This window comes from Neofelis nebulosa, chromosome 9 (genome assembly GCF_028018385.1).
Source record: "Neofelis nebulosa isolate mNeoNeb1 chromosome 9, mNeoNeb1.pri, whole genome shotgun sequence".
Lineage (NCBI taxonomy): Eukaryota > Metazoa > Chordata > Mammalia > Carnivora > Felidae > Neofelis > Neofelis nebulosa.
In genome coordinates this window covers 118,576,048-118,603,657 of record NC_080790.1, presented here as the reverse complement: position 1 = coordinate 118,603,657, position 27,610 = coordinate 118,576,048, and the positions used below count along the sequence as shown (strand labels likewise).

The 27,610-nt window shown below is 46.9% G+C and overlaps 1 protein-coding gene across 5 annotated transcripts; it reads right to left on the bottom strand.

Annotated features, from left to right (window-relative positions):
- Nucleotides 1–3,015: 3,015 nt before the first annotated feature.
- On the bottom strand, nt 3,016–27,476 carry AAR2 (AAR2 splicing factor). 5 transcript variants are annotated; one of them, XM_058685495.1, is made up of 4 exons: nt 27,095–27,156; nt 23,872–24,677; nt 20,311–20,540; nt 3,016–3,124 (listed from the first exon to the last, which is right to left on the bottom strand). In XM_058685495.1, the coding sequence occupies exons 2-4, from the start codon at nt 24,626–24,628 to the stop codon at nt 3,095–3,097; spliced, it is 1,017 nt and encodes a 338-aa protein (XP_058541478.1). In that variant the 5' UTR covers nt 24,629–24,677; nt 27,095–27,156; the 3' UTR covers nt 3,016–3,094. The 5 variants fall into 5 exon arrangements, with proteins under 5 accessions (XP_058541478.1, XP_058541475.1, XP_058541477.1 ...); XM_058685492.1 differs by lacking the exons at nt 3,016–3,124; nt 27,095–27,156 and adding exons at nt 9,613–10,968; nt 27,418–27,476; XM_058685494.1 differs by lacking the exons at nt 3,016–3,124; nt 27,095–27,156 and adding exons at nt 9,613–10,968; nt 27,188–27,399.
- Between the last annotated feature and the right edge of the window lie 134 nt (nt 27,477–27,610).

The window sequence follows — 27,610 nt, the reverse complement described above, 5'->3', positions numbered from 1 at the left end:
TGAGGTTTTAGATCTGCCTCCCATAACTTCACTCCACTGGTCTCAGCCCTGCCCTCTGAAGCCAACGAGAGTCCAGTCCTGCCAAGCCACGGATACAGGGTGAGGTCCAGAATGCCCGAAGAGAGCTTGGGGATAGCTGCCCTGGCTGGACCTGGGTCAGGATCTCAGAAACAGCTTTGGGATCTGGGGAGATCTGGGAACCACAGCCTGGAGAGAAGGGTGTGCATGCATAGTGAACAGATGACAGGGAGGGGGTGTGGCTCCCTCCACAGCACAAGACTGCTGCCAGGATGAATGATGACATGTGCAGGGAGCTTGGCACATGGGGGGCTGGACAAGTACTGCTTTTAGGCTATTATTCATCCACCCAGCCGTTCATTCATTTACTCTCCTCCTCTGGGCCAAGCCCAGAGGGCCGAAGATGAAACAGGCACAGCCCTACCCCCTAGCCTGGGGGATGATCAGGAACAGGGGGGCAGATGCAGCTCTGGCATGTCATTGTAACTAACTGGGTGCATGCCCAGCACCCAGGTCCTGGCTCCAGATGCAGCTCACAGAGGGGGCTACAAGTATCTTTGGCTTGGTCCCTTGCTCTTGGAGATGGGGAGCACACAGCCCCCTGCGCTTCAGGAACTAGGTACTGTGCTTCCACAGGAGGGCCCATATAGGTAGGGCCAATACAGCTGTTTTACAGAGGAGAAAACTTGAGTTCCAGAGCAGCTAAAGGACTTGTCCAAGGGTTATAGCAGTGTCAAGGCTCCCGATATACTCAAAGAGCTGCAGCTGTCTGGTGGGGTATTTAGGCCCAGCACACAGTTCTTGAGCTTGGGGCAGGTGGATGAGACCCCAGGGACACCTCCCCAATGGAGTAGCCTCATCTCTGCAGAGCCCACACTCCAGGCTGGACACAGGGTAGCTTGGACACCGGCCCTGACACAGCATGCTAGGTGGCCGAGATAAAGCCCTTGCCTTCTCTGGGCCTCCCTCCCCGCTACTCTAAGAAGAGGGCACTTGAACTACATCAGGAAAGTGAAACAGGTTTCTCTCATGTGCCAGCTTCCTGCAGTTGGCTGAGGCTACCTGGGGCACCGCATTGAGAAGGAAAGGGTGTCACGATCACTTCATCACATCTCTTGTGGGTGAGGGACTGGAGTGGCACTATGTGTGCCGGGACACGCCCTGCCTGGATCGGAGAATTGCTAGGACACTACTCCCATCTCTCCCCTGGCACCGGTGTCCCGTGTGCCCAAGAGCCTGAGAGCTTCCTCGGGGTCCACCGTGCCCCATGGGAGGCAAGAAACATGTTGAGACTCTTTCTAAGGAGCACCCAGGGCATTGTGTGCTGTGTCCAGTGCTGTCCTCACAGACCACCAAGCCCAGCTGGCTTGAGATCTTGACCTGGCTTCATAGCTACACAGCCCTGTGGCCTGACTAGCTCCCTGTCCTCCCTCCCCCTCTCATCAACGCCCAACAGACAATCAAGCCAGTGTGGACCGAATACGAAGAAAGAGTCTGAGTGAAGTGCATGAGCAAGGCCTTTCCCTGCTGCCCTCCTGGTGCTTGGCCTCATCCTGGATAGATGGGGAAGGAAAAGAAGGCATTGCTGACCTACGATGTGACCTACGGCCTTCACGCTTATCCTGAGAGGTGGTTACTACCCCCATTTTACAGAGGAGGAAACTGAGTCTCAGAAAGGTTCAGTGACTTCCCTAGTATTATCGTGATCATGGGCAAGGCTGGGATTCTGGCATGCTCCAGAATCCAGGTGTTTCCTCTTCCTAACCAAGTGGCCACCAGCCGGCCAGTGATGAGAAGAACACCACAACTGGGGCTCAGAACGACCCCAGGTCTAGCCCCAACCAGCATCTTCATTGAGCTTCTGCAGGATCTTGACCATTTACATCGCCTCACTTGCTCTCAATGTCCTCACCTGTAAAACTGAGCAGCAAGTCTCTGCTGTCTTGGCATCCCTTCACCCCCTGCCCCTGCTTCTGGTGTCTCCCCAGAACGAGGGCAGGGCAGGGTCAGGATCTAACAACACCGCGCCTCTAATCCAGATGGGTCAGTTCTCCTGCCAGGGGATGGACAGAGCCCTCCATGGATTAGAACATGGTCCTGCAGCCACACAAGAGGATAGTAAAGCAGAAAAGTTGCAATCCACGGGCTTGCGAATTTGATTTTGGTTGGCTTGTGCAGTATTTTTTTTAAATCTGGATTTGCTGCCAACACTTAAAAATAGAGAAGTTGCACTTAAAAATCCAGATTTCCGTCTTCTCTTAAAAAACTGGAAGCTTTGACAAGTCTGCCTTGAATTGGCCCGGAGGGGCTGGAACTGGGGAGCAGAGGCATGCTCTGTGTCCTGTGGCCTGCCCGACCCCTGTTGGTATCCCCAAGTTTGTGTCCCATGATGCAAGGGCTAGGAGCTCAGGCTCTGGATTCAGGCCGGCCTGGGTTTGTCCAAGCGCGGGGTTCAATCGCAGTTGACTATCAGAGAGCTCCCTAACTTCTCAGGAGGCCAGCTTCCATGCTGGCAAAATGGGGAGTCCTTATAGTACTTCCTTCATATGGAGGCTGCCAGGCTGCAAAGAGTGAATGTATATAAAGCTACTGCTGGGGTTTCACCTGCTGCCGGGCACATAGTGAACACTTGGTAAATGGCAGTCATGGTCTTGACCACCACCACCCTCTCTGGACAAGGGCAGGGAGGTCAGGAGCAGCAGCAACAGCAGCGCTTGATGCCCTCCCCAGCCGGGCTCTGGACCATCCTGGAGCGCCCCCTTACCAGCACACATGCTGGTGGGGCAGCGGCAATCCTGTCTGGGAGGTACATCCCCAATCAGCAGGTCAGCAGCCACTTAGTGCTCCAGTGCCATCGCTGAGGCCCATGGCACCCTCCATGCTGCTGGCCAGCGAGCCCAAACTCTTCTTCCCTTTGGGCAGGAAACAACTCACCAAGTGACCTTGGACGAGTTCTTTTTCCCTCCTGGGACCCTGGTTTCACCAACGGCAGCATGAGCGGTGGCCTTTGAACTGTAACATCTTGGGAGTCTGGCAGATAGGCAGGCCAAAGCCTCATGATGCAGGAATGAATTAGTCAGGATTCTTTGGCTGCAAGAGCAGAAACCTATCAAAAGGGGCGTAAGAAAAAGATATTGTATCTGTCTTTCTGTGATGGCTTATTTCCCACAACAGAATGTCCTCAGGGCTTGTCTCCACGTTGTCACATATTGCAGAATTTCCTTCTTTATTAAGGCCAAATAATATTCCATTGCATGTATATATCACATTTTCATTATCCATTTATCTGTTGATGGACATTTAGGTTATTTCCACATCTTGGCTATTGTGAGTTATCTAAAACAGTCAGATTCATAGAATCAAAGAATGGAATGGTGGTTGCCAGGAGCTGGAACGATGGGGAAATGAGGAGTTGCAAGCCAATGGATATAAAGTTCTAGTTAAGCAAGATGAGTAAGTTCTAGAGATCTGCTGTATTACATTGCACCTACAGTCAACAATACTGTTTTGTGCACTTAAAAATTTGTTAAGAGGGTAGATCACATGTTAAAGGTTCTTACCACAATCAAATAAAATTAGTCAATAAAAAGGTATTGTATTCGCTCATGAAGTTGGAAGCCTGAGGATTGTGTGCTACAGGTAGGGATTGATCCAGGTGCTGCGGTGATTTATCAGCTCTTTCTCATCTCTCAGCTTAGCTTCCTTCTGTGTTGGCCTCATCCTCATTTCTGGCGCAAGGGCTTTTGGGTATAATAAGCCCTATTAGGTCCAACTGAGAATCCTCTACTCCAGAACTCCAAAAATAGAAGGCACCCTTCTGCGCCTATGAGAAGCATCCCAGGGATGCTAGGCCAAGTGGCCTAGCTAAAGTTGTGTCTATTCCTGCAGATGGAAGGATGGCTGAATTATTGTAATTGGCACTCCTCCCAAGGATGACAGAATACATAAAGTTTTCCTCAAAGCAAAGGAGGCTTGACGCTAGAAGAGAGGTGAATAGAAATGAGTTGTACAATCTACTGGCCATTCTAGGGGCCCCTTTAGTGCAGGGACAGAGCCTTCTCAGAGAGGGAGCATTTACGCACTTAGCCCCATGCTTGGAGCAAGGCGTCACAGAATCATGAACAGATGATTCTAGCCCTGAAAAGCCACAAGAAACTACCGCACATCACCAGACTGTGATAGCAAGGGCCAGCTATGTATGCGGCTCTGGCTGTAAATGCCATGAGGGGGTCAGGAAGGCTTGCGAGAAGCCCTTGGTGGCTGAGGAAAGGACAAGGGTGGAGGCGTGAGTCAGGGCGTTAGGACTTCAAATCTGGACAGGGAAAATCAGAGTAGACGTGAATCACGAAAGGTAGGAGTGGGGATGGATTAAGTGGGGCTGAGGAAACATGGTTTTGACTGTTGCAAAATACAAAATAAAAAAGCATAACACTGGGAAAAACTAGAACAAAATATGGGCCCATATATACTTCATCCTGATGGATGAATAGACTTTTAAGCATTAAAGCAGTGGGAAAAATCAAATCAAAAAGAACAAGCTTGACGTATTTGACATGTAAAAGAGTAAAGCATACAGTTCAAAACATAAAATCGAAAGGCAAATCGGGGGAAATATTTCTAACATTTAGGTACATTACGATAAGATAAATGCATATTTTTTAAAAAAAGAAGATCCGACAGAAAATGAGCAGAGGACATAAACACTTTCCAAAAGGGAAATGCCTAATGGTGTAGGTTTCTTCATTCGAAATGTACCACGAAGACCCCCCAACCTCTCACATCCCACTCTCTACCTTCAGGCTGCCAGGCTCCAAATTAAACAGTTTATTGATCCACAGAGGGGATAGCAGGGGAAAATACCTGCGCAGATGCCTGGGCATGAAACCAGCCTCTCAGAGGCCCCACATCTGGCAGCGTCTTTCTCTAAAGCAAATGTCTTTTGCAGACTCCACTGCAACTCTGGTAGGACCGAGTGAGAGGGGCCTCTGCTCTCAGGCTCAAGTGCAACCCAGACTAAGCAGCCCCTCAGCAGCCCCAGTGGTCTGTAAGGGGCAGAAGCAGCCTCCTTCTGGACCAGATGTTGCTCCTCTCCACCTCCCCGGAGCCGGGTCGGTCCAGTGTGCCCACAGGCCAGATATGACACAGAAGTTCTGCGTGGAAACATGAGGCAGCTGTTGCAAACCGAGGGGCCAGTAAGTTGTCGGGCTGGCAACCTTGGATCCACGGGTAACTCTCACAGATGATGTAACTGTCTTTCCTGAGGAGGGCTTGGAGGTGGCCAACACTGCTGCATTTATACAGGTGGGCTAGAATTCTGGCTCTGAGACTCGCTGGCCTGAGCCTCACCTCTCGATGCCTTGGTTTCCTTGTCTGCATGATGAGGAATAAGGACTTCCTTGAAGAGCTGGTGCTCCGCCCAAATAAGGTAAGGACCCAGCTCAGTGCCCAGCAGCTGGGAGGAGGCCCCCACCACACGCTAGGTCATATTAATCATGAAGCCCACGGAAATGTTGTGGGTGGGAGTGGGTGCAGGGGTGATTCTTGAGCAGGACAAATCAGTACCAACAGTGGCTGCACACACCCCCAGTTCTCTGTTAGCCACAAGAGAACCCTAACAGCAAGCAGACCCTCCTCACTGCCCACTGGCAGCAAGAACACCCACGGTGGGGGGGGGGGGGGACGCAGAGCCACCACAGCCTATCACACCCCCTGATTCACTGCTTCTCAACAGAGCCATTTCCAGTCCCCTGCCTCCACTCCCTGGCTCAGAATTCCTGTGGCAGCTACCCCCTCCCCCCAATCCTTCCTCATGCCCCACCTGCCCAGATATACCACAGACATATGGGAATGGGAAGGGCTGACAGATCCCTGATGGGACAGGAGAGAGGGCATTTGTGTGGGGTTGGGGACCCCACGAGTCAGTATTGTGCCTAGATTCTGAGACTGCAGAGAAGTAAGGGCTTATCAGGCTAGAAGAGTCCTCGAAAGGCCTCTAGTGCATCCTTTATCTGAGGCAGGAATGCAGTCCAATATGTACACCTGACAGCAATCTGGCCCAAGTCAGTACCCTCTGTCACCTGGGTTACCACTCTAGCTTCCTTACCGCTGTCCCCACTCCCACCCCTCTCCCCTGGCAGTCTGCGGCCAATGCAGCAGCTTGTGATCCTGTTAAAACAAAAGTCAGACCATGTCACTCTTCTGCTAAAAACCCTCTAATGGGTCCCCATTTCACTGAGTGAAATGCTTACAGCCCGTAAGCCCTGGATAATTTGATCCCTTGTGGCTGCCCAGATTTCCTCTCCAGCTATTCCCTGTGCTCTCACCATATTGACCCCCGGTGTTCCTGTAACCCACCAGGCATGCTCCTGCTCCAGGGCTTTTGCATTCCCTGTTCATTCTGCCTGGAACACTCTCCCCATAGATGGCCACATGGCTCCTTGCTCACCTTCAAATCTGTGCTCAAATGTCACCCCATTTAAATTGCAACATCTCCTCTTACCCTCCCAGCACTCTCAATGTCCCTTATCCTGCTCTAGTTTTTGCCAGAGCATTTCTTACAACTAACAATCTCTGTAACCTACTTCTTATGCTTGTTGTCTGCCCCTCCCCTCCAAATGAGCGTAAGCTCACCGGGGCAGGCACTCAGAAAGTACTGTTTGGATGAAGAAGGAACAGAGCCCACGGCAGCCTCCCTGTAACTTCTCCCATGGTTCCCATCTCTGCACTCTGAAGGACGCAGAGACCTCCTCCGTCAAGATAGCTCCCCCAGCCTCTCTGCTCATGGGTGAGGCCCCACATGTTTCTCCAACTGCTTCTCACGTAAGAGCCCCCTCTCCCCAAAATGTAACCTATCTGTCAGGATCCCTTTAGAAGTAGAGTCCTGACCTGAGCCAGGTAAAAATGTCTGGAGGAGACACAGGAAAAATAGAGAAATCTGGGGAGGGGAGAAGATAGACAAAGAACCAACGAGGAAAGACCTGTGGAGTTTCTTTCACACAGGCCATCTGAGAAGCCCCCTACTTCTCCTACCTTCTTCCCACCAAGCATTTTAACCAATAACCCCCAAGATTCCTGTTCTCCAGAGAAACCTGGAGATAACCCTGTTATCCCAGTGAGCACCAGATTGAGGACGCAGGACAGAAGGCCTGGCAGGTTGGGGACACATCCCTCCCCCCAGCAGGGAACAGCCGACACTATTTCTGGCTCTCATCACCCCCAGCCCCCATCTCAGCAGGGAGGCCAGTTCAGGGCAGGAGCCCAGCGTTGGGGGAGAATGAGCCAGCATGAGCCAGCAAGGAGACCCTGGATATTCCAGAGGTAGAATGTTCTAGTGAAAACAAAGCCTGCCTGGGCCAGATGTATGGGACTCTGAGGCATAGAGGTGCCCTGGTCTATTGGGGACCGAGGAGAGGAGCGGACCTGCGGAATCACAGGACCACACCGCCCCCAGTTATCAGCAGGTAGCTCAGGTGAGCGTCCCACTCCATTTTGCTTTGGATCTGGTGGATGTCACGGGGACGTGACTCAGTGACGGCTTTGCCCAGACATTCACCGTGCATTTCCAGCCCCCGTTGCAGCAGGGCATTTTGGCCAAGCCAGAGTCTGATTAGTTGGAGAAACTGACATGTCACGGTGCCCTGAGAATATTAAATAATATTTACAAGGGGATGACGTTGGGAAAGTAATTATCGATGGTGAGAGGCAGTCAGCGGCGGGGAACTCCCCCACCGCTCAAGCAGTGACAAATTAGACGGATGGGCTCAGATCAGCGAGGGTTGTCGTGGGGACAGCGGGAGTGGTTGGAGACTTGCTACCTCTGCTGATTCTGTTAATAGGATAAAGCAGCCTTGCAAATAAGAGCCAGGCCTCAGGAGGCCTGCATTTGAGGGGATTTGGAAATCAGGCCAGGTCCTGCCAACAGCTTCACTTTTAGATGTGTTAGAAGTGGAAGGAGCTTACAGATCAGCAAGGCCACTGGCTCTCCATTTGCAAGGTTTCTGCCTTCCAGAAATATTGCAAGTATTAAGTAATAATTAATTTGTTTTCACATTTTTTATTCATCAAAGACACATAGAGGACTGCCAGCTGGGACCAGCAGGAGACAGAGTCGATGTCACTCCGGCCCCAAACAAGAGACCTATTGGTTTTTTGTCAGTCCGGACACATCATCCTGTGCAAATGTAGTTTCCCTTTTGAAAACATTTAAAATAACACAATGGTCCACTTTTAAATTCTTGAGGGAGCCTGGAGAATCTACATCAGAAACCCCAAATCTAAGCAAACTCTCTTACTTTATATGTAAGTAGACCGAGGCCCAAGGAAGTGACTTGTCCGAGTTCACACAGCTGGCTGGCAACAGGGCCAGGCCTAGATCCGGGAAGCAGGGAGAAGGGAAGGCTGTCCTAGACCTGCAAGGGCAGGGAGAGAGTACATCACAGCAGTGAACACAGCAGCTGAGTGTGGGCTCTGGCCACCAAGGGGCTCGGGCTTGACTCTTGTGCCCAATCCTTACTAGCTGTGGGACGCCGGCAGAATGACTGAAGCTCTCTGAGCCCATTTTCTTACAGTAAAATGAGGATAATAGTAGCACCTAGCCCATATTTTTGTGAGGATTAAGTGAACTAACAGAACACTTAGCAAATAGTGGTTACTTTTTCTTAATCCCTGTTTGTGTGGGTTGTAGGGGGTAGTGGGTCTGTGTAGATAGCAGACCAACAGCTTGAAGAACATAGTCACATGACCCAACTTCCAGATGCTGCTCCAACAATGCCAGGAGGACACAAATTCTGTCCCAATGGAACTCTAAGTACTAAATTGCAATGCTGTTACTTCCGGGTAGTTACTCAAAACTGAGTGTGCCACAGGACCCAGGCCATATCCAGATTCACAGCCTCTGAATCCCTGTGGGGTGGGACTTGGAAATATGTACTTTAAAAAGTTATTATTGAGATATAATTTACATGGCATAAAATTCACCATTTTTAGGTATGCACTTCCAGTGGGGTTTTTTTTTGGGGTATATTCATAAGGTGGTACAGCCATCACCACTCGCTAATTCCAGAACCTTTCTATCACCTAAGAAACCCCAGAGCTATTGACAGTCAACCCCCTTCCCCACTCTCCCAGTCCCTGGCAACCACTAACTTCTCTCTCTGTGGATCTATCCTGGACAACTCATATGAATGCCGTCATGTAATGGGTGGCCTTTGTCTGGCTCTGTTCATTCAGCACAATGTTTTCAGGGTTCATCCATGTTGTAGCATGGACTAGTAATTCATTCCTTTGGAATGCGTACTTTTAACAAGCTCCCCAGGTAGTTCTGATGAGTGGGCTTTGGGTGGAAGAGAATAGCAAATTCACACAAGGAGGAACTTCTGGTTATTATAAAGCTACAGGGCCTCGATCCTTTCAGGTATGCCTATCTCGGAAGCCCCACTGGTCACAGCAGGCAAATCTGGCTGCTTGCCTCCTCCAGAGACTGAAGATGTTGGGCAGAGTCTCCTGGTGCTCAGTAGGGAGATGTGGGTCTATGGACAGTGGCCTGGCAGCTGAGAACTGGGCAAATTAACTGCAAGAGAGACTCACACAAGGGGATTTAATCTCAACTCAAAGACTTTAATGTATGTTATGCTCTTGGAAAAACATCTCCAAGGAAACAAATGGAAACAAAAGTCTTAACCAGCACGGATTCTCATTCAGAAACCTGGTATGAGCCGCAGCCTTGGAAAAGAATGGCGCAGGGATTCTGATCGTAGTACAACGGTTTGAGGTCAGGGTGGCAGGACCCATGTATGTGGGTACACCCTCAGGACTCCAAGGGAATGGGAGCATCATTACTCCTGTGGCTGACAGCTCCACAGCAGGACTGGGAAGATCCAGGTGGGTCAGGTCATCTCCAGAACTCTGAACACAGACAGAGAACTTCAGCAGGGCCAAAGAAGCCTATTCTGAGCAAGAACCTTCCTCTTTGTTGATGAATCTCCAGGTCATCAGAAATAGTCATGGTGGCTCTGGTGAGGAATAGGGATGTACAGAGGGGCTGCCAAGTCCCACTTCTGGGACTGAGGCCTCAGAGTGGAATGGATGAGAGGAACGTGGCATCAGCAAGGCCCCTGAGGTCAGGGGCCACAACAGTCTTGGATGATTACCCACTGGGACCCCTGGACAGGAGGAAGGGATGTTGACGGAGAAAGCAAAAGCTGACCACTCGTCAGACTCAACCCACCTGTCTTCTGGGTTCCCCCTTCCCAATCTGGAGCTCCTGAGTGGTCACAGGCCTGTGTTTTCTGTGATGTGTTCCCATTCAACAAGGGACAGACAGAAATTCTAGCTCATTTCCTTAGGAACTTCTAGTTAACTTTTAAAGTCACCAACGGATATCTCAGACCCTGTGCAGTCCAGGGTGTCTTGTTTTCTAACCATCCTATGGAATGAGCTATCAGTTCTCTTGGGTTTTTGGCTCACATTCTTCTCATTCAGAATGAAGTAGGGTGCTGCTGAGGCAGGTCTCTCCCGAGAGCTTCTATAAGAGCCCATTTAGAATTCAGTTAGGTTAGTCCCATGGCCAGGCTGATGGGAGCCCATGAATGTGCCCTCAGGATGCACATAGCCTCTTTGGTACTGAAGAAACTTATTTACTGGTAAAAGAGGGAATTCTGGCTCTAACTTTGTAGAACCTGGTGGGGCCACTACCCCTACAGGTCCCGGTAGGAAGGGATGAATGGAGAGGCCAGGACTGCAGCTGTGTGGGAAGGGGCCTCCCCTGGCTGACAGTATTCCCAGTTAGCCAGTCTCCACACCCTCGGGGAGCTCCACCACCACTGGGGCACAGTCCTCTGGCTCTGCCTCAAAGTCCCACCGAAACTTCTTGGTCAGGTGAGCTTGGAACTTTTCAGCTTTCTGCCTCAGGGTGGCATCCACGGCAACGCTGCAGGCGGAGGAAAAGAAAACCTACAGAGAACAGAGGATAAGTCACTCCTGAGAACACAGTGGGGGCCGAGAAAGCTGTGGAAATTTCCTCATGGTGTTCAGCTCTCTGGGGCGGGTGGATCAGCTGCTGCTGGCACAGGCCCAGGCCACCTGCTGTGCTCCCCCCAAACCAAGAAAGAAGGTCCAAACCCAGCTGAGAAGCTGGGGCAGGACTAGAATGGAAAATTACTATCTTGGGCAGAGATGCCCCATTGAGAGTAAGGCCAGTGGGGCCATCACCCAGGCCTGGTCCCCTGAGGTGCTCTCCTGGGCACCTGGGCAATAACTACACCAGCTGGTATCAAGAAAGGCTTGAAGGGCTTATAAGCAAGCCCCTGTGTCCCATAAAGTCACAGGCCCTACGCCAACTAGGTGGAACCGCTGCTCTAATCTACATGGGCCACAGGCTGCCAGACTGAGGTTTCTATTCCCTTTGAAAGTTGTCTTTGAGGTTCTTCTCTTGAAACTGTGGTAACACACACGTAACACAAAACCTACCAATTTAACCAGTTTTTACATTATCATTTGAAAAACTAATACACATGATATTTACCATTTTGACCATTTTTAAGTGTACAATTTAGTGGCATTAACTACGTTCACATTGCTATATAACCATCACCACCATCCATCTTCAGAATTTGTTCATCCCTCCCTCAAATGATACTCTGTACCCATTAAACACTAACTCCCCATTGCTCCTCCCCCAGCCCCTGGAAATCACCCTTTGCCTTCTGTCTCCATGAACTTGTCTGCTCTAGGTACCTTGTACAAGTGGAATCATACAGTACTTGTCCTCTTGTGCCTGGCTTATTTCACTTAGCATGAAATGTCCTCAAAGTTCTTTCATGTTGTAGCACGCATCCGAATTTTCTCCCTTTATAAGGCTGATACTCCATTGTATGCATATACATTATGTTTCCCATTCACCTGTCAATGACCATGTGGGTTGTTTCTACTTTCTGGCTATTATAAATAATGCTGCTGTGACATGACAGGAGTCCCTGCTTTTAATTTTGGGGGGTTTAAACCTAGAAGTGGAATTTCTGGATCATGAGGTAATTCTGCTTAATGTTTTGAAGAACCACCATATGTTTTCTACAGGGGCTGCACCGGTTCACATTACCATTAGCAATGAACAAGGGTTCTAATTTCTTCACGTCATTGCCAAGATCTGTTATTTTTTCTTATTTATTAAAAAAAATTTTTATTTATTTTGAAAGAGAGACAGAGTGGGAGAGGGGCAGAGAGAGAGCGAGACACAGAATCTGAAGCAGGCTCCAGGTTCTGAGCTGTCAGCACAGAGCCCGACGCGGGGCTCGAACTCATGAGCTGTGAGATCATGACCTGAGCCCAAGTCGGGCACTCAACCGACTGAGCCACCCAAGTGCCCCCATTATTTTTTAGTAATAGCCACCGTAATGGGTATGAAGTGCTATCTCACTGCGGTCTTGATCTGCATTTCCCTAATGGGCAGTGATGTTAAGCACCTTTTCATGTAGATGTACTGGCCATCTGTATGTCTTCTTTGGAGAAATGTCTACTTAAGTCCTTTGTCCAGTTTTAGTCAGGTTTTTGTTATTGTTGAGTTACTGTAGTTCTTTATATATTCTGGATATTAATCCCTTGTTTTGATGTTCTTTTTAATTCGCTTTCATCTGATATAACCATGGGCAGGGGGCAGAACAGTAATTTTCTCTACATGTGATTTTCCTGGATCCCAATTACTTCTAAGAGTAACAGCAAACTCATTACTCTTTCTCATATTATTTTACTGTTTTCAAAGAAGTTTCAGAATATCCCAACAGACCCTCACAATGCCCTGGAAAGACACACCAGAATGCCTATTTTATGGAAATGGAAGCAAAGAGGAGTTAAATGACTGGATAAAAACCACGCAGAAGGGAAAGGGTAGTTTTTTCCAGACTACCCTACAGACACAGGAGCATGAAGGTGGGAGAAGCTCTTTGTTCCACATCAGTCTAGTGCTGTGGCCAGCCCACATTCCACCATGGAAGGAATCTCATCTCCAGGAGCCTTGACCTGATAAAATTAACAGGTGTACTATACAGCTGATTCCAGGGACACCTGCTTCTCCACTGCCTATTAGCAGGAGTGAAGCTCATTTTAGTGGTCTCTGTTTGGATCCATTTTGTTGAAGTGGTAGCAAGGACAGAAGTGACTGAGGTTAGGGCGGAGGGGAGTATGTGCAGAAGTATGCGTGGGGGTTACAGAATTTGGTTTCATTAACTTGGGAATCGACTAAATACAGGAGCGGGAAGCAAAGCCACAACAAAACAGATCAATAACTAATTAGAGGGGTTGTGTGAGCTTGGTGGTGGGAGGGCAGCAGGGAAACCGGCCGCCTGTCTATAGGCAGCTAATGGAGCTTGCCCTGGAGTGCTGAATGTGGAGCCCGGCTGAACTCTGGGGAGGGGCCCCTGTACGGGAAGCAGAGAAGCCTCATTTCAAGCAGCATTAGCTCTGGAGGCCCTGCATACCCTTGGGTGTGCCCCAAGGTCCTGGGGAGGCTGCTGGCTGAATTTGCTAAAGCCTCTTCCTGTTCCTCTTCTTACACAGTAAACTGTACCCCTCTCCACACAGCCCTGCCTCTCCAGCCACATTGAGCAGCTGCCAAACATGCTCTATTGCCTCTTCTGTGCCTCTCTACACACACATGCTTTTTTCTCTGCTTAGACTACCCTTCCATCCCAACTTTCACCTTCTTCACCTACTAATTTCCACTAGTGACTCAGGTTCAGCTCAGACATCACCTCCTTTAGTATGTCTTCCCAGACCAAGGATGGAACAGGTGCTCCTTTATGCTCCTCCAGGGCCCAGGGTTACCACGAACATAGCCTCAATTTCAGTTAGGTAACAGTCCATTTGCTGTTGAGCTCTCCCAAGAGACAAGGAGCCACTCCAAAGCAGTGACTCTCGGCTACTGCATACCACACTCCTGGCACAGAGTCTGACATAACGGTGTTTAATGAGCAAAAAAATGAAGACCACAGGTTCTATGAAAATCCATTTTTGGTTCACTTTTGCAGTCCTTGGCACCAACTAATTGCTCAATAATTATGTGATGGTGCTGCACAACATAAAGGACTCGTCCTGGGGAGGAAGTGGCCCCTGAATGCCACCAGCTCACAAGCTACCTCCTTGTGACATGCCTCTTATAAAAGCCCAAGCTGAAATGAACTGCTCCAGCTTCTGTTCCCCTCACACTGGGCCTGAGCCTTCCTTATAGCATTTCTCAAACTGTGCTTGTATCACAGTGATCTGTGCTCCTTACGGGTAGAGGATGAGTCTTTATTCTCAATGTGTTCCACACAGCGTATCGCCCAGGGCCTGGCATAGAGTTAGGGCCCACAGGATGTTCACTGAACAGATATGAATGAGATGCAGGGGCTGCCCTGCATTTGGCAATGGCCAAGAGGGACAGGTCCAAACAGTCTGGGCTCATACTCATCATTCATCCTTCCCAACCATCTCTCAAACGATGCCGGGGAGTAAAATCAACCAGAGGCAGGTATAAGAGAAGGCTTCTGTCTGAAAAATAAGGCTTCTAATTTAAAAAGTGCTTTGTCCTTTTTAAAGAACTTGTCAATTTAATCTTTACAAGCCTGGACACTACAAACCTGGGAGGTAGGAGGCCAGGAAATTGTTATTCCCACTGTACAGATGAGAATGGTGATAAACACTGAGCAAGTTAATAAATGTTGAGCGAAATCCAATCCAAGTAGAGAAACCTCAATCCTTTCTCCCTACCGAGACCTTCTTTTTGTCTCGACACAGACTTAATATATTAGTAGTATTTTCAGCACTGCCCTATGGGGAGCCAGGGACTTTTTTTTTTTTTTTTTTTTTTTTTTTTTTTTTCAACGTTTATTTTATTTTTTGGGACAGAGAGAGACAGAGCATGAATGGGGGAGGGACAGAGAGCAAGGGAGACACAGAATCGGAAACAGGCTCCAGGCTCCGAGCCATCAGCCCAGAGCCTGACGCGGGGCTCAAACTCACGGACCGTGAGATCGTGACCTGGCTGAAGTCGGACGCTTAACCGACTGCGCCACCCAGGCGCCCCTAGGGACTTTTTTTAAAAAGCAACTTTACTGAGGTATAATTTACATACAACTAAATTCACCCATTTTAAGTGTTCAATTAGTTTTGACAAATGTGTACACCCATGCAACCACTGTATAATATAATCAAGGTAAGTATTAGTTTTTCTCTTTCGGTATTTAGTGTTACGAGTCTGAGGCCCACACACCATCATAATCAGAATACTGAATAGTCTTGTCACTCCAAGGAACTCCCTTGTGCTGCTCTTTAGTGGTCAAACCCTCCCCCTACCCAAGCCCCTGGCATCCAATGGTCTATTTTTGCCCATGTAGTTAACAAACTTAATATTTAAAAAACCCATGATTCAGAAAAGGAGATGTATAGACAGTACCTAGTTTTCAAGTAAGAATTTACTTTGATTCTCTTGTTTTTAGATTAATTTTATGGTTTCTTCAGAAAATTTAATAATGATCTATTTGTTTTACTTTAATTAAAGTGAAATCAAATAAACACTTAACATCACTGAGAAATGAATCATCTTAATATCGGAAGATTAATCCTGGATATTTAAAAAATATTTCTGAAAAAGGATAATAACACTTGACAAAAAACTGCATTTATCTAAAACTAAAAGCAAACCCCAAAAAAAATAAAATAAAATACAATAAAAGCACAGCCCTTGGGTATTTTTCTTTAAATATAGAAAAAGGTATTCATATTTTCATCATTAAGTCTATATATTCTAAAATGGTAAATAACTTTAATCAGAAATGTGAGAGCCTCCTTTTAAACCCAAGTTAAATAAATTGAGTTCAGTCAGGTCACCTTGAGAAATTCAAAATATCAAGGTGGGTAGCTGAGTCACTATCTTATCCTATTTTTTGGACAGACAAAAAAGATGAAATTTCCTAATTTTTTCAATTCCCAAATGACTATTCAACTTAGAATGAAACTAGCCAGAGGTAGAACATTCTCTTTCCACCTGCAGAAGAAGAGAGTGGTCTTAAAAGCAAAACTATCAATCATTTCACAATGATTACCAGGAGTAAAAAGCAGCAGGAATCATGTCTTCTGACGTCACTTTAAAGACTTTGGGATGTTTCATCTGGGGCTAATAAATGGGAACCCACCACAGGCTTCAGAATCAAAATGCAGCCTTGCTATCCACTAGCTCTGGTGATCTTGGGCAAGATGATGTGACCTCTCTGATCCCGTTTCCTCACCATAAAGTGAAATGATACACTTAACTCTGAACATTGTTGTGAAGGCTAAATGAGATAATGCACACAATAAATGTGACAAAGGGATAGCTGGTGGCAGGAGGTGTATGAGCAGGTAGATGAAATTGATCATGGCTGGTGCTGTGATAAAAATACTATAGACATCATTGTCAGAGCCAGTGTTTTCCATCAAGAGTTAAAGATGGACACTGGCATTTAGAATATTGGCAAGAAATGAAGCTGGAAAGCATAGGTGGCCTACTGTGACTAAAAGTATTTTAAAAAACAGGTTACGTGACTATATGCCCAAATGCTATGCAATCAGCAACGAGAATCCTTATTTTGTACATAACTCCCTTTCTAACACACTATTAAATTCAGATTATCCTTTCATTGGTTTTAAACAAATTATGGTGACTCAAGTTGCTTTTAATAAAAGAAAAAAACTGCATCTATTTTTGTAAAACAAATAATTTTTATTCAAGCTAAATCCATGGGATTTATAAAAATCAGTGGCATCTATTCAAAAGGGCCTCTAATGACAGAGGCCATTACGTGGCTAATTTTATACCAGCTAATGTGGCAGCCTTTAAGTGCTTACACATACAAACACCAGTCCCTCTCTGTGGGTAGTAGCATTTAAGTTCCTAAGTAAGAAAGCCAGTTCCACTTACTTGAGTACCTGGGAGCAGAGCAGGCAGCTGGCTGAGGAAGGCTTTCATGGACTGATTCATTCACTCATACACACCCTGAGTGAGTGCGTCTGTGTGGGGGGACTAGATTCTCACTGCCAAGATGGTACCAACGTTAACTCTCCATTTAAAAAAAAAAGGGGGGGGGGGCGCCTGGGTGGCTCAGTCGGTTAAGCATCCGACTTCAGCTCAGGTCATGATCTCATGGTTTGTGGGTTCGAGCCCCGCGTCGGGCTCTGTGCTGACCGCTCAGAGCCTGGAGCCTGCTTCGGATTCTGTGTCTCCCTCTCTCTCTGACCCTCCCCCATTCATGCTCTGTCTCTCTCTGTCTCAAAAATAAATAAACGTTAAAAATTTAAAAAAAAAAAAAAAAAGGTATTATAATATCCTTTTCTACAGCGTGCCTGTTGAAATCTCACTCATCCTTCCAATACATGGTTAAATGCCTCCTTTCACAAACAGCCACTGCTGATCCTCTACCTCCTCATATTGCAACCCCAGTCTTAATCAACCAATTCCTTTATGATGCTTATAATGCCCTTTGATCCCACTGCACTGTTTATACTCATCATATTAGAGGCATCTATTTACACTACCACATGATCGATGCATTCCATCCATCTAAAAACATCCAATTACACAAAGTGAGAGAAATGCTAGGCCTTGACTAGGTGTTGAAAATAACGAGATGAACAACAAACAGGCTTTGGATAAAAGTTCACAGCTTAGTGGGGAAGTCAGGCGGACAACGTACACATTTCAGCATGCACGGCCTGTGCAATATAATAGCAACACGTCCAAAGTAGGCTAATAATATGTAAAGGAGAGAGATCGGGGATGGCTTCACAGAGAAATGCCTTGAGGGCATCTTGTAGGATGAACAAGTCCACATCGGGTAGAACAAAAATCATGTTCAGTTAAGAAGGCATGAAACATGGGCATAAAGTTTCAGTCGTGCCAAATGAAAAAGTTCTAGAGATCTGCTGTGCTTATAGTTACCAATACTGTACTGTAAACTTAAAAATGTGTTAAAAGGGTAGATCTCATGTTATGTGTTTTGTGCCATCGGGGGAAAAAAAAAGGCCTGAAATAGCATGGCATATGTGGGAATGTGCAGGAAGACCACTATTGCTAGAGTTGACATGGGGGAAGTAGGGAGAGGAAGGAGAAGCTGGAGAACAGGTCAGGAGCCAGATCAGAATGGGCCTTGTGACCTATGCTTGGGCTTTGAACTTTCTAGGAAACAAGGAGATGCAGAGAAGTAGGATCATGTCCGCATGTCAGAGAAGCAACTCAGGATGCAGCATGAGACATGGGTGGACTGACCAGGGTTGGCATGGGAGCTGACAGACTGATGCAGTCTAGATGAGACCACACAGGTCTCAAGGCCTGCCTCAGGAAAATGGTACTAGGGCATGACAGCCTTCTAAACAATGCTGTCTGGAGGGACTTGAGTCAATTCATTTGTTTACTTTCCCACGTCAGGGACTCTGTCTTGTTCAAAGTTCTAGTCCCAGTTCTACAACAGGGCCTTGAATACAGCACATGCTCAGCAAATACCTGCTAAATCAATGAATAAATCCCTCAAGGGCAGGAACCCTGACTAACTAATATATGTAACCCTCAACACCTTCAGCAGAGTGTTGTATATAAAGGCAGGATGCTCAAAAATATGTGTTGATATATTTTTTTAAAGGCATCTGTCCTGGATTTTTCTAAAAAATGACATCAAATGTTCTTGGTGAAAAGTCCAAAGACAGAATTCTTCCATCAGCTTTGCACACTCCACTTGGGCATCTAGCAACCCATCTGGATCCTCTCTGCTTCATAAATCATTGTTGGCAACACAGCGTCAGTCATTAGAGCTCAGCTGTCGGTTGTGCTGACAATGGTCAGGACAGCCAATGACACAGTGTGGCCTTCCTATGTTTCTGTGACAGCATTAACGCACATCACAAGGGTAGCACGTCATTCCCATGGGCCACTGCCAGAGGCAAGTTAGCAAGCGGATGCCCCCTCTCACCCCTCATCAGTTACTGGCTCACACAACCCAATAACTTTGGTGGTGGGGGGGGCGGAATTTCCCCTTAGGAGGAAAGATGAAGGGATTTAATTCCTCTGTTATATCAATAGCCAGTAAAAGAGCAGTTTTAGAACTCTTCTGAAGTAGAATACGCCAGGCTCAAACCATCAGCTTGACCAACTTGTCCCCATCGTCTGCACAAGTCTTCCAACCGCCAGAGTTTTGTCAGCTGCCTGCTCACAGGGATTCTTCCAACAGTATGTTTTTTTCTCGAAAAGTGTCCACTACCTGAGAAACAAGCCCCTGGTGGTATTTCCACTAATGTCAATCAAGAATCCTTACTGGGGGGATCTACGTCATATGCAGTACCTACATCATATGCAGTATCCCGACTCTGCCACTTACCAGCTCTGTGACCTTATATAAATGACTTAATCTTTCTAGTCTCAATGTTCTCATTTGTAAACAGGAAATAATCCTCCCTTCCTTGAAGGGCTTCGGAGAGATTAAATGAGGGAATCCAAGAAGCATGATAACCATGATGCCTGATACTCAACAGGCATTCCCTGAAAGTTCATTCCTTCTCTCACCCTGGGTGGGTGTGGGAGGTTAGTGAATAGCCACCTTGTAAGGAGTGGGCCTCATAGTGGTATCACACACAGGGAGAAAAAAGCAGCTCAGGGAACAAAAGTATGGAAATTGACAGCTTCTGCATCTTCTACCCTTGAGAAACTTACAAAATGTGAGTGACAGAGGCTGTCCCAAGAACATAAAGGAAGCTAATCTATTTGCAAAGGGAGGAAATAGCACAGGATGAAGATTGTAAGTTGTTTGAAGCTTCTTCCCCAATTATCACTCATAATGAAAATTTAATTGCCAAGTTAAAAGCAAATTTCACTTTTTCGGTCAGAGAATCTCTGCAGAAACTGGCACGTTTTGTTTGAACAGGAAATCAAAGTTACTTTAATGCTTAAATGAGATCTAAGGAGCTGCAGATGTTTCCCTGGAAATAACAAGCTTCAAAACTCTGTCCTACTGGGTTGTACCAACTTATGGCTACAGTTTTGAGCTGAATAACTCATAGAGGTGGAAGTTATTCAAATGCCAAGTACCCCACTGCGTGGCACTCTAGGAGCAAGTCAGGGAAATAGTGGTACAGAGAGAGGGTCTCTGGCATCAAGGAACTCACAACTGAGTAGAGGAGAGAACCAGGAAACAGCCCGAGGTTAGGTAACTGAAACAAAAGAGTAACCTTCCCAGGGTGCTTTCACCCATCCTAGCCTTAATTCTGACCCCCATGGGTGTCAGCCAAAAGATGGCTCACCTGTAAGGTGCTGGTGAGGAAGTTGTTCTGGGAGACAATGTCCACAAAGAAGTCAGCGGGGATCTCGCCGAGCTGGTGGTACAGGATGGAGATGAGGTTGATGTAGAGGGTGTGGTGCTTCACCATGGCTTCTTCGGACCGGCACAGGAGATTCAGGAGCCGCTTCCAGTGCTCAAATGCCTCATACACATTCCCCAAGAGGAAGCATACAAATGCAAACTGGAGTTCACCTGAAAGGCACACAGAGAATGATCCTGAGACGGTGGAGTGCCGGCTGACTGTACAAGGCCGCCAAGTCTACTGGACCTCAGCCATGGGTGGTGGCCTTGTATCCTGGCACCCCTGCAGAGCACTCCTACTAGGCGGGGTTTTGCACTGAGCAGATGCTCAGTAAAAGTTTACTGAACTGCTATAAACTCAAGCCACGAAAAACCAAACTGTGGTTTTGTAAAATCAGACTACAAAAGAAGTACACCTAATATTTGCCTGGCACTTAAGAAGTTTACCAAATGTGTTCATGCATATTATGCCAGGCAGATCCCAAACTTGACTGCCCAGCAGAATTACTAGGAGAGCTGATTAAAGATGAAGCTGCCCAAGCTGCACCCACGGAGATCCTGGTTGAGGAGAGATGATGAAGCATCACTATCTGTAGCTCGAAAAAGCTCCCTGGGTGATTCTGATGCAGATGGTCTGTTCCAGCACCGGGGAAATGCTGTACTACACCATGTAATCCTCAGTGCAACTCCAGAAGGTGTTCAGGGAAAGTGGTACTTGTCTCATTTTGCAGATGAAGTCAAGGGACTTGCCCAAGGTCACACATCCAATGCTTGCCAGTGGGAACAACAGAAAAACAGATTTCCTATCAGGTGACAACAGTTCCAGAGCCCCCCAGAAGAGGAAAATTCGTGAGTATTTGTTCCAGGCTTAGCCTGCCAGCCGAAATCACTTGCATTTGCTTACCCACAGGGCTCTGTAATTGGATCTCTATGAACAGCTTTGTGGCTAAATAGCACCAGCTCTGGAACCAAACTACCTGAGTTCAAATCTCAGCTCTACCCTTCACAGCTGTCTGACCTTGGGCAAGTTACTCAATCTGTTTATACCTCAATTTCCTTAATTGAAGGCTGTGGTGAAGATTAAATGAATCAGTATAGTACATGTAAAGCATTTAGAATAATGCCTGGCACAAAGGAGCACTCAAGAAATATCAGTTATTATTATTCCCACATTTCCACCAGATGCCTGTCTCAAACAAAGAGACCTGATGATCCAGAAGCCACTGTCCTTGGGCAAGCAACTGGGTCTCTCGTTGCCAAGATATACTGTTGCTGATGAGAGACATTCTCTCTGGCTTCAAATTTAATGAGGGCTTCTGTGGTGTTATACCTACATGTGGGTCATAAAAAGAACAGATGCACTCAACACCAAGTACCTCTTTAAATGCATGCTGTTTGATCTCTGTTCCCTCCAGAGACCTGAAAAACTAGTACCCTATTCCTAGGCTCGTGGAACTAAGTTTGACTAGCTGCCTGGTCCAGATATTAGATGTTGACTGATATTTTCAAGACACAAATTTTCTTTGTACCATTGAGGTTAATTTTACAGTTGGATTTACCTGGTTAGTTGTGGAAATAGGAGCTTATTCTCTGAATTTAGGGCACTTACTTGAATTCATGCATTTCTGGCCTAGTCTAAAATTAAATTATGAGATCAGAAATAATTTCAAGGAGCTGTCAGGAAGATATAAAGTTATCCCTGCAACAGACCTTTCACAAGATTACTTTGAAGAACTAAAATGTTTAAGAGGTAGAAAACAGGATTTCTGTTCATTTCTAAGCCAGAATTTCAACTGTTACTTATTAAACAATAATACTGTGTAATGCATTAAGATGCACCCATTAAAACATGCCCTTTCATCAGCGAGCCAATGATATAGAGGGCCCTATATTCAAATTTCTCATTGATCTTCCAACAGAAAAATAGGCAAATACCTGGACAATTTGTAAAAGAAAAAATATAAATAGCTGTTAAAGGTGTGACAAATGTTTGTTGTCACTAGCAATCAAAGAAATATAAATTGAAACAAGACATCATTCTCCAACCATGCAGTCTTTGCTAAATTGCCATTTCAGAGGTGATACACAACAGCCTCACCCCAGCTGGCAACATGCTCCCTCTGATCAACAATTTTCAGCCCTGGGGGTGCCTGGGTGGCTCAGTCAGTTGCGAATCCGACTTTGGCTCATGGTTCGTGAGCTTGAGCCCCGTGTTGGGCTCTGCTGACAGCTCGGAGCCTGGAGACTGCTTCAGATTCTGTGTCTCCCTCTTTCTCTGCCTCTTCCCCACTTATGCTCGCTCGCTCTCTCTCTCTCTCAAAAATAACCGTTAAAGAAAGTTTTTTGAACAATTTCAACCCTAAATGTATGTCTAAGTACACACAAGGATGTTCACTAGATGACACAACAGAGAAAATAGGGACATCTTAAAGGTCCATCAACAGAGGGTTAGTTCAATAACTATGGCACATAAGCAGCCACATTAGAGGGACTGTTTCAATGACATAGAAAAATGTTTATATTAAAGCAGATTATAAAATAACAAAATAAAATACTGTAATCTTGTTTTTGTAAAAAATCATATATACACACAAACACATATAATTAAGTAGAAGAAAAAAAAAACTAAAAGGAAATTCATAGAAATATACAGAGACTCAAATGAAATACTGCACATAGACACATACATATATAAAAGACAAAATGTTAATACACCAAAATGTAAAAAAGGTTATTTCTAGATGGTGGGAATTGGGAGTGAATTTTTGTTTTGCTTCTCTGATGACCATATGTTATTTTTGCACTAAGGGAGAAAAGCAATGAAAATTTTTTAAAAATCGCCATCCTGGGGGCCCCTGGGTGGCTCAGTCGGTTGGGTGCCCGGCTTCGGCTCAGGTCATGATCTCACAGTTCGTGAGTTCAAGCCCCACGTCGGGCTCTGTGCTGACAGCTTGGAGCCTGGAGCCTGGAGCCTCCTTCAGATTCTGTGTCTCCCCCTCTCTCTGCCCCTTCCCCACTCACACTCTATCTCTCTCTGTCTCAAAAATTAAAAAAAATTTTTTTTTTAAATCGCCATCCTGGTCTAAGCCAGTGGAGAGACCAACACCTTGAGAGAATCAGGAGCCAACTGAGGAGGCAGATGGGAACCCAGAGCCCTGGGCTCTGGTCTCATTTCAACCACATAGTTGGCCAAATCCTTTCTATCTGTGAACCTCAATCTGTAAAATGAGAGGCTGGGCCACATCAGTGGCTCCCAAACACAGGATTGGCTGCATCAGGTTCACCTATGGTGCTTGCTTACTATATAGACAGACAGACAGACAGGTATTGCTCCACTCCAGATCTCTTGAATCAGTCCCCCAGCGGGACTGGGTGAGACTGCTTCCTTAGCCAAGTTTAGGAACCACTGGACTAGATAGTCCAAGATGCAGCCCTTACTCTAAAGCCCTCTACCATACACTTGTCCCCTGGCCCACTCCCAAAGAGTCTCATCCCTCCTCACCGAGCACATCCTGGGGGCTGCTGGGGAATTGCTTGCTGAGCACAGTCTCCAAGGCATAACTCAAGTCCATGCTGTGCCTGGTTATCTCTGCTGGCGTGGCACCTGCCGGGTATGTCTGTGTGGGCAGCTCTGAGAAGCGGATCTCCGTGCCGGCTCTGGGCTTCATCTCTGGCAGCCGGGCCAGGCCCTCCTGGTAGCTTTTGCACTCAGTGCCGCAGCGAGGTAGATTCTGCTTTATCCGGTCCTTAGTGTGCTTCATGGACAGCACAGGAAGCACCTCTGAGAAGGCACAGATCTGCCGGCTCTCAGGCTGCAGCTTCTCCATTGTGGCCTCACTGATGAAGTTGGTGAGTGAGATCCACTTCTTGAGTGTGGCATATGGGTAAGGTCCCAGGAATTGGTCCAGCTCCTGGAGGTTGGCCCTCATGGCCTCCACCTCAGCCTCTGGGGCTGGGGACAGGTCTACCTCTTCTCGAATTGCATTCCAGCGCAGGACCATCAGCCCCCGCTGCTGCAGGCTAAGGAAAAAGCCCATACGAGGCCCCACCTCCCTGGGATTGGCCTTGTCCACAGAGCTATAGTGGAGGAAGTGGATGCCTGGTGGGATCATCTTCACGCCCCGGAACTTGGGCCCCACCTCCCAGGAGTTGTAGTCGATGCCAAACTCTGTCCCCTTGGGCATATTCAGGATGACCACGGTGGCCCCTTCAAAGAAGAGGCGCTTGGCAAGCTCAGGATCCATCTGCATGGCAGCCATGAGACCAGTGGTACGTGACCAAAAGAACAACCCTTCTTGTCTTACAGAACTGAAAAAAAGAAAGAAATCAGAGTTCATCATTTGCTGAGGATTCTCCATGTGCCAGATTGAATCAGACCCTTGACATAATTATCTCCTTTAATCTTCACCACAAACCTTAATCAGTTTTACCAATGAGGAAAATAAGACTCACAGAGAAAGGATTTTGTGTTTTAATGAGCAAGAACACTCACTTCACAGCTAGAAAGACATCAAGCAGAAGTGACATGCTCAAGGTCTCACAAATTAGAACTTAGGTACCCTGTCCTCCAGGCCAGCATTCTTCCCACTGTCCACTAAGGATCTGCTCTCACATCTCTCTCTCTCTCTCTCTCTCTCTCTCTCACACACACACACACACACACACACACACACACACAACAGAGGCTGAAGGTGGGGAAAGCCTGGGTGGTCTATTCGAAACTATAACTGTGCCTAAATTGTCTTACACTACACCTCTGCCTAAACTCGATTGCTAAAGAGTCCCAAGGACTTGAGAAGGATATACCCAATTTCTCATAAGCCACAAGGAAGGCCCAGATATGGACAAAAGGTGGAAAGTGAGTGCTCAGTATCTAAAATTCACAAAAGGTTTGGGAAGTGGAGAGCTTTTCAGCCACAAACCTCCCCTTCCCATTTTACACATAAAAACGCTAATGTCCAAGGAGTTAAACAACTTCCCAAAGGGTGCACAGTCAGCAGAAACTCTGGACCACTTGCCCAGAATGGATTCAGGTGGCGTGGCTGGCCCAAGATCAGTATTTAGAAGAGAAAGAGCTTAGAATACTTATTTTACCCACCTCTGAACTATCCATGAGGCCATACTGATAAACCATGTATGCAGGCAGATACTGACTGGGTGGTATTTATAAGGAATGGTTTCAACATGAACTAATTTAATCCAAACAATTACCTAACCTTCTAGTCCCAAGATACTTACCTATTCAATTCAGCAAGTAATCACCGAGCGCCTGCACTATGCCAGGATCTTTGTCTGAAACAATAATCTGTGAAACATCCACAGAGTAGGACAGTCACTGCCCTCTAGGCACTTCTAACCCAGCCAGATATACAAACAAGACCCCCAAATTTCACAAACAGAAGAACCAGCTGCCTGTTTAATTTTTCTTACTCTTATGTTAAAACTAAACTGGGAGGAAAGGAAGACCAACCAGTTTCCAAAAATGTTAAGGGCATATTTTATCATCTTAACCCAAAACCACTACAAAGGACTCTCACTCTGAATCAGCACTTTTTTCTCAAACTGCAAATCACAACTCATTAATGGGTCAAGAAAGCAATGTAGAGTTTCAACCAACATTAATTTTTTTTAAATGAAAGGAACAGAATAAAAAAAAAAACATCAGAGTGCATCATGAGTAACAAAGATAATAACTGTTTTCTGAAGGTTTTTTTTGTGTTTGTATGTACTTTTGGTCATAAGGTAAAATGCATTTGTTACTGTAGGTCACAGTCAAAAGTCTGAAAGCCACTGCTAACTAATTTGCATCATCACCTTCTTATTCCTAACCCTGAATTCAGAAGGTACTTAATAAATACTTGCTAAATTAAGAGCTACTGCATTCAGAATAATTGTTCATCAATTAGCCATTTTCCCTTGGGGCATCTGTGTGCTCCTCCTTCATAATGACATTCCTTTATTCCAATTCCACCAGCCCATAATTCTCCTCACTGTATCGTCAGCAGCTGGCACGTGGCCTGGCACAGAGAAAATGCCCTGGAATGCAGAAAGTCACATCCATCTGCTTCTCTCTACCGCATCCTTACTCCAAGTTACCTGTCCCTCACCCAAAGAGTGCCTGCCCCTCCAATCCGTTCTCCATCCAACAGCCAGAATGAACTTTTTGAAGTGCCAATCTAAGCATGTCACCACCCACACTTAATGCCATCTGAGTGGCTTCTCATGTGGCTCCTGGAAAACCAGAATTCCTACCGTGACCTACAAACCCTACAAGGTCTGTGCTGCCTGGTCCCTGGCAACTCCTCCAGACTGTTTCACACCACGCACCCCACCCCTGCAAGCTCTCTGTATCAGCCACACTGGCCTCTTTTAGACCCTCAAGCAGGAGTCTGCTCTGCATAGAAAACTCTTCCCTCCCCTATTCTTCAAATCATTTTTCTGATCTCAGCACAACTGTCATTTCCTCAGTCCAGCTTCCTTGAGTCCATGTCCCGGGGCTAGATCAGGTATCCAGTGATACACTCTCAAGGCACCTTGTACCTTTCCATTTCATTTATCAAGCTGCAAATTTGCCTATGTTTAATAGACGGCTGTCAGCTCCGTGAGACTTGAGCCTTTTTGTACCTCGAGCACATAAAAGATGCTTGATAAGCATTTATTTAATGAAAACATGATATCCATTTTGTAGATGAGAAACGAAGGGATGGTTTGGGCAAATACCTTACCCAAAATTACAGAGTCGGACATAACCATGTCGGACGCGGCCACAGTCTCCGGCCCCCAATTTCTAAAGTTAGGGGAAAAAAGCGCGAAGTTACCCCGAGTGCCCCAGGAAGTAGTGGCGACGGTGTCTCTGGTGACGGTTTCCTAGGGAGAAAGGCCTGCAGAGCCACCAGGGTCCCACCACCGGCCAGAGACCAGGACGCGTACGTCCCGGCGAGGTATCCCACTTCAGGGCACTCCGCGATCCGGAGCCGGGATGAGGGAGCCCGGGCCACACAGACAACGAAAGCAGAGGAGTTAAAACAGGCCAGGACGCCGCACTCACCAGCTTCGGACTCTCCCCACTCTGAGACACCGGGGAAACTCACCGGAAGTTCTCGCGCTTTGGCGCGGGACGGGAGCGACGGGGAAAGCGGCCCGGCAGAGCTCTTGGTCTCGGGAAGAACGGTCCGCGGCTGCAGGTTCCGCCCCATCAAATGTCGTCTTTTGCCACTTTCAGTTACACGTTTCAGCTCCTG

Coding starts and splice junctions, on each gene's coding strand:
- AAR2 (XM_058685492.1), bottom strand. CDS start 24,628: ATGGCTGCCATGCAGATGGATCCTGAGCTTGCCAAGCGCCTCTTCTTT. Junction 20,541..23,871: donor CAGCCCCCAGGATGTGCTCG/GTGAGGAGGGAT, acceptor TGTGCCTTTCAG/GTGAACTCCAGTTTGCATTT. Junction 10,969..20,310: donor TCCTCACCAGCACCTTACAG/GTGAGCCATCTT, acceptor TGTTCTCTGTAG/GTTTTCTTTTCCTCCGCCTG.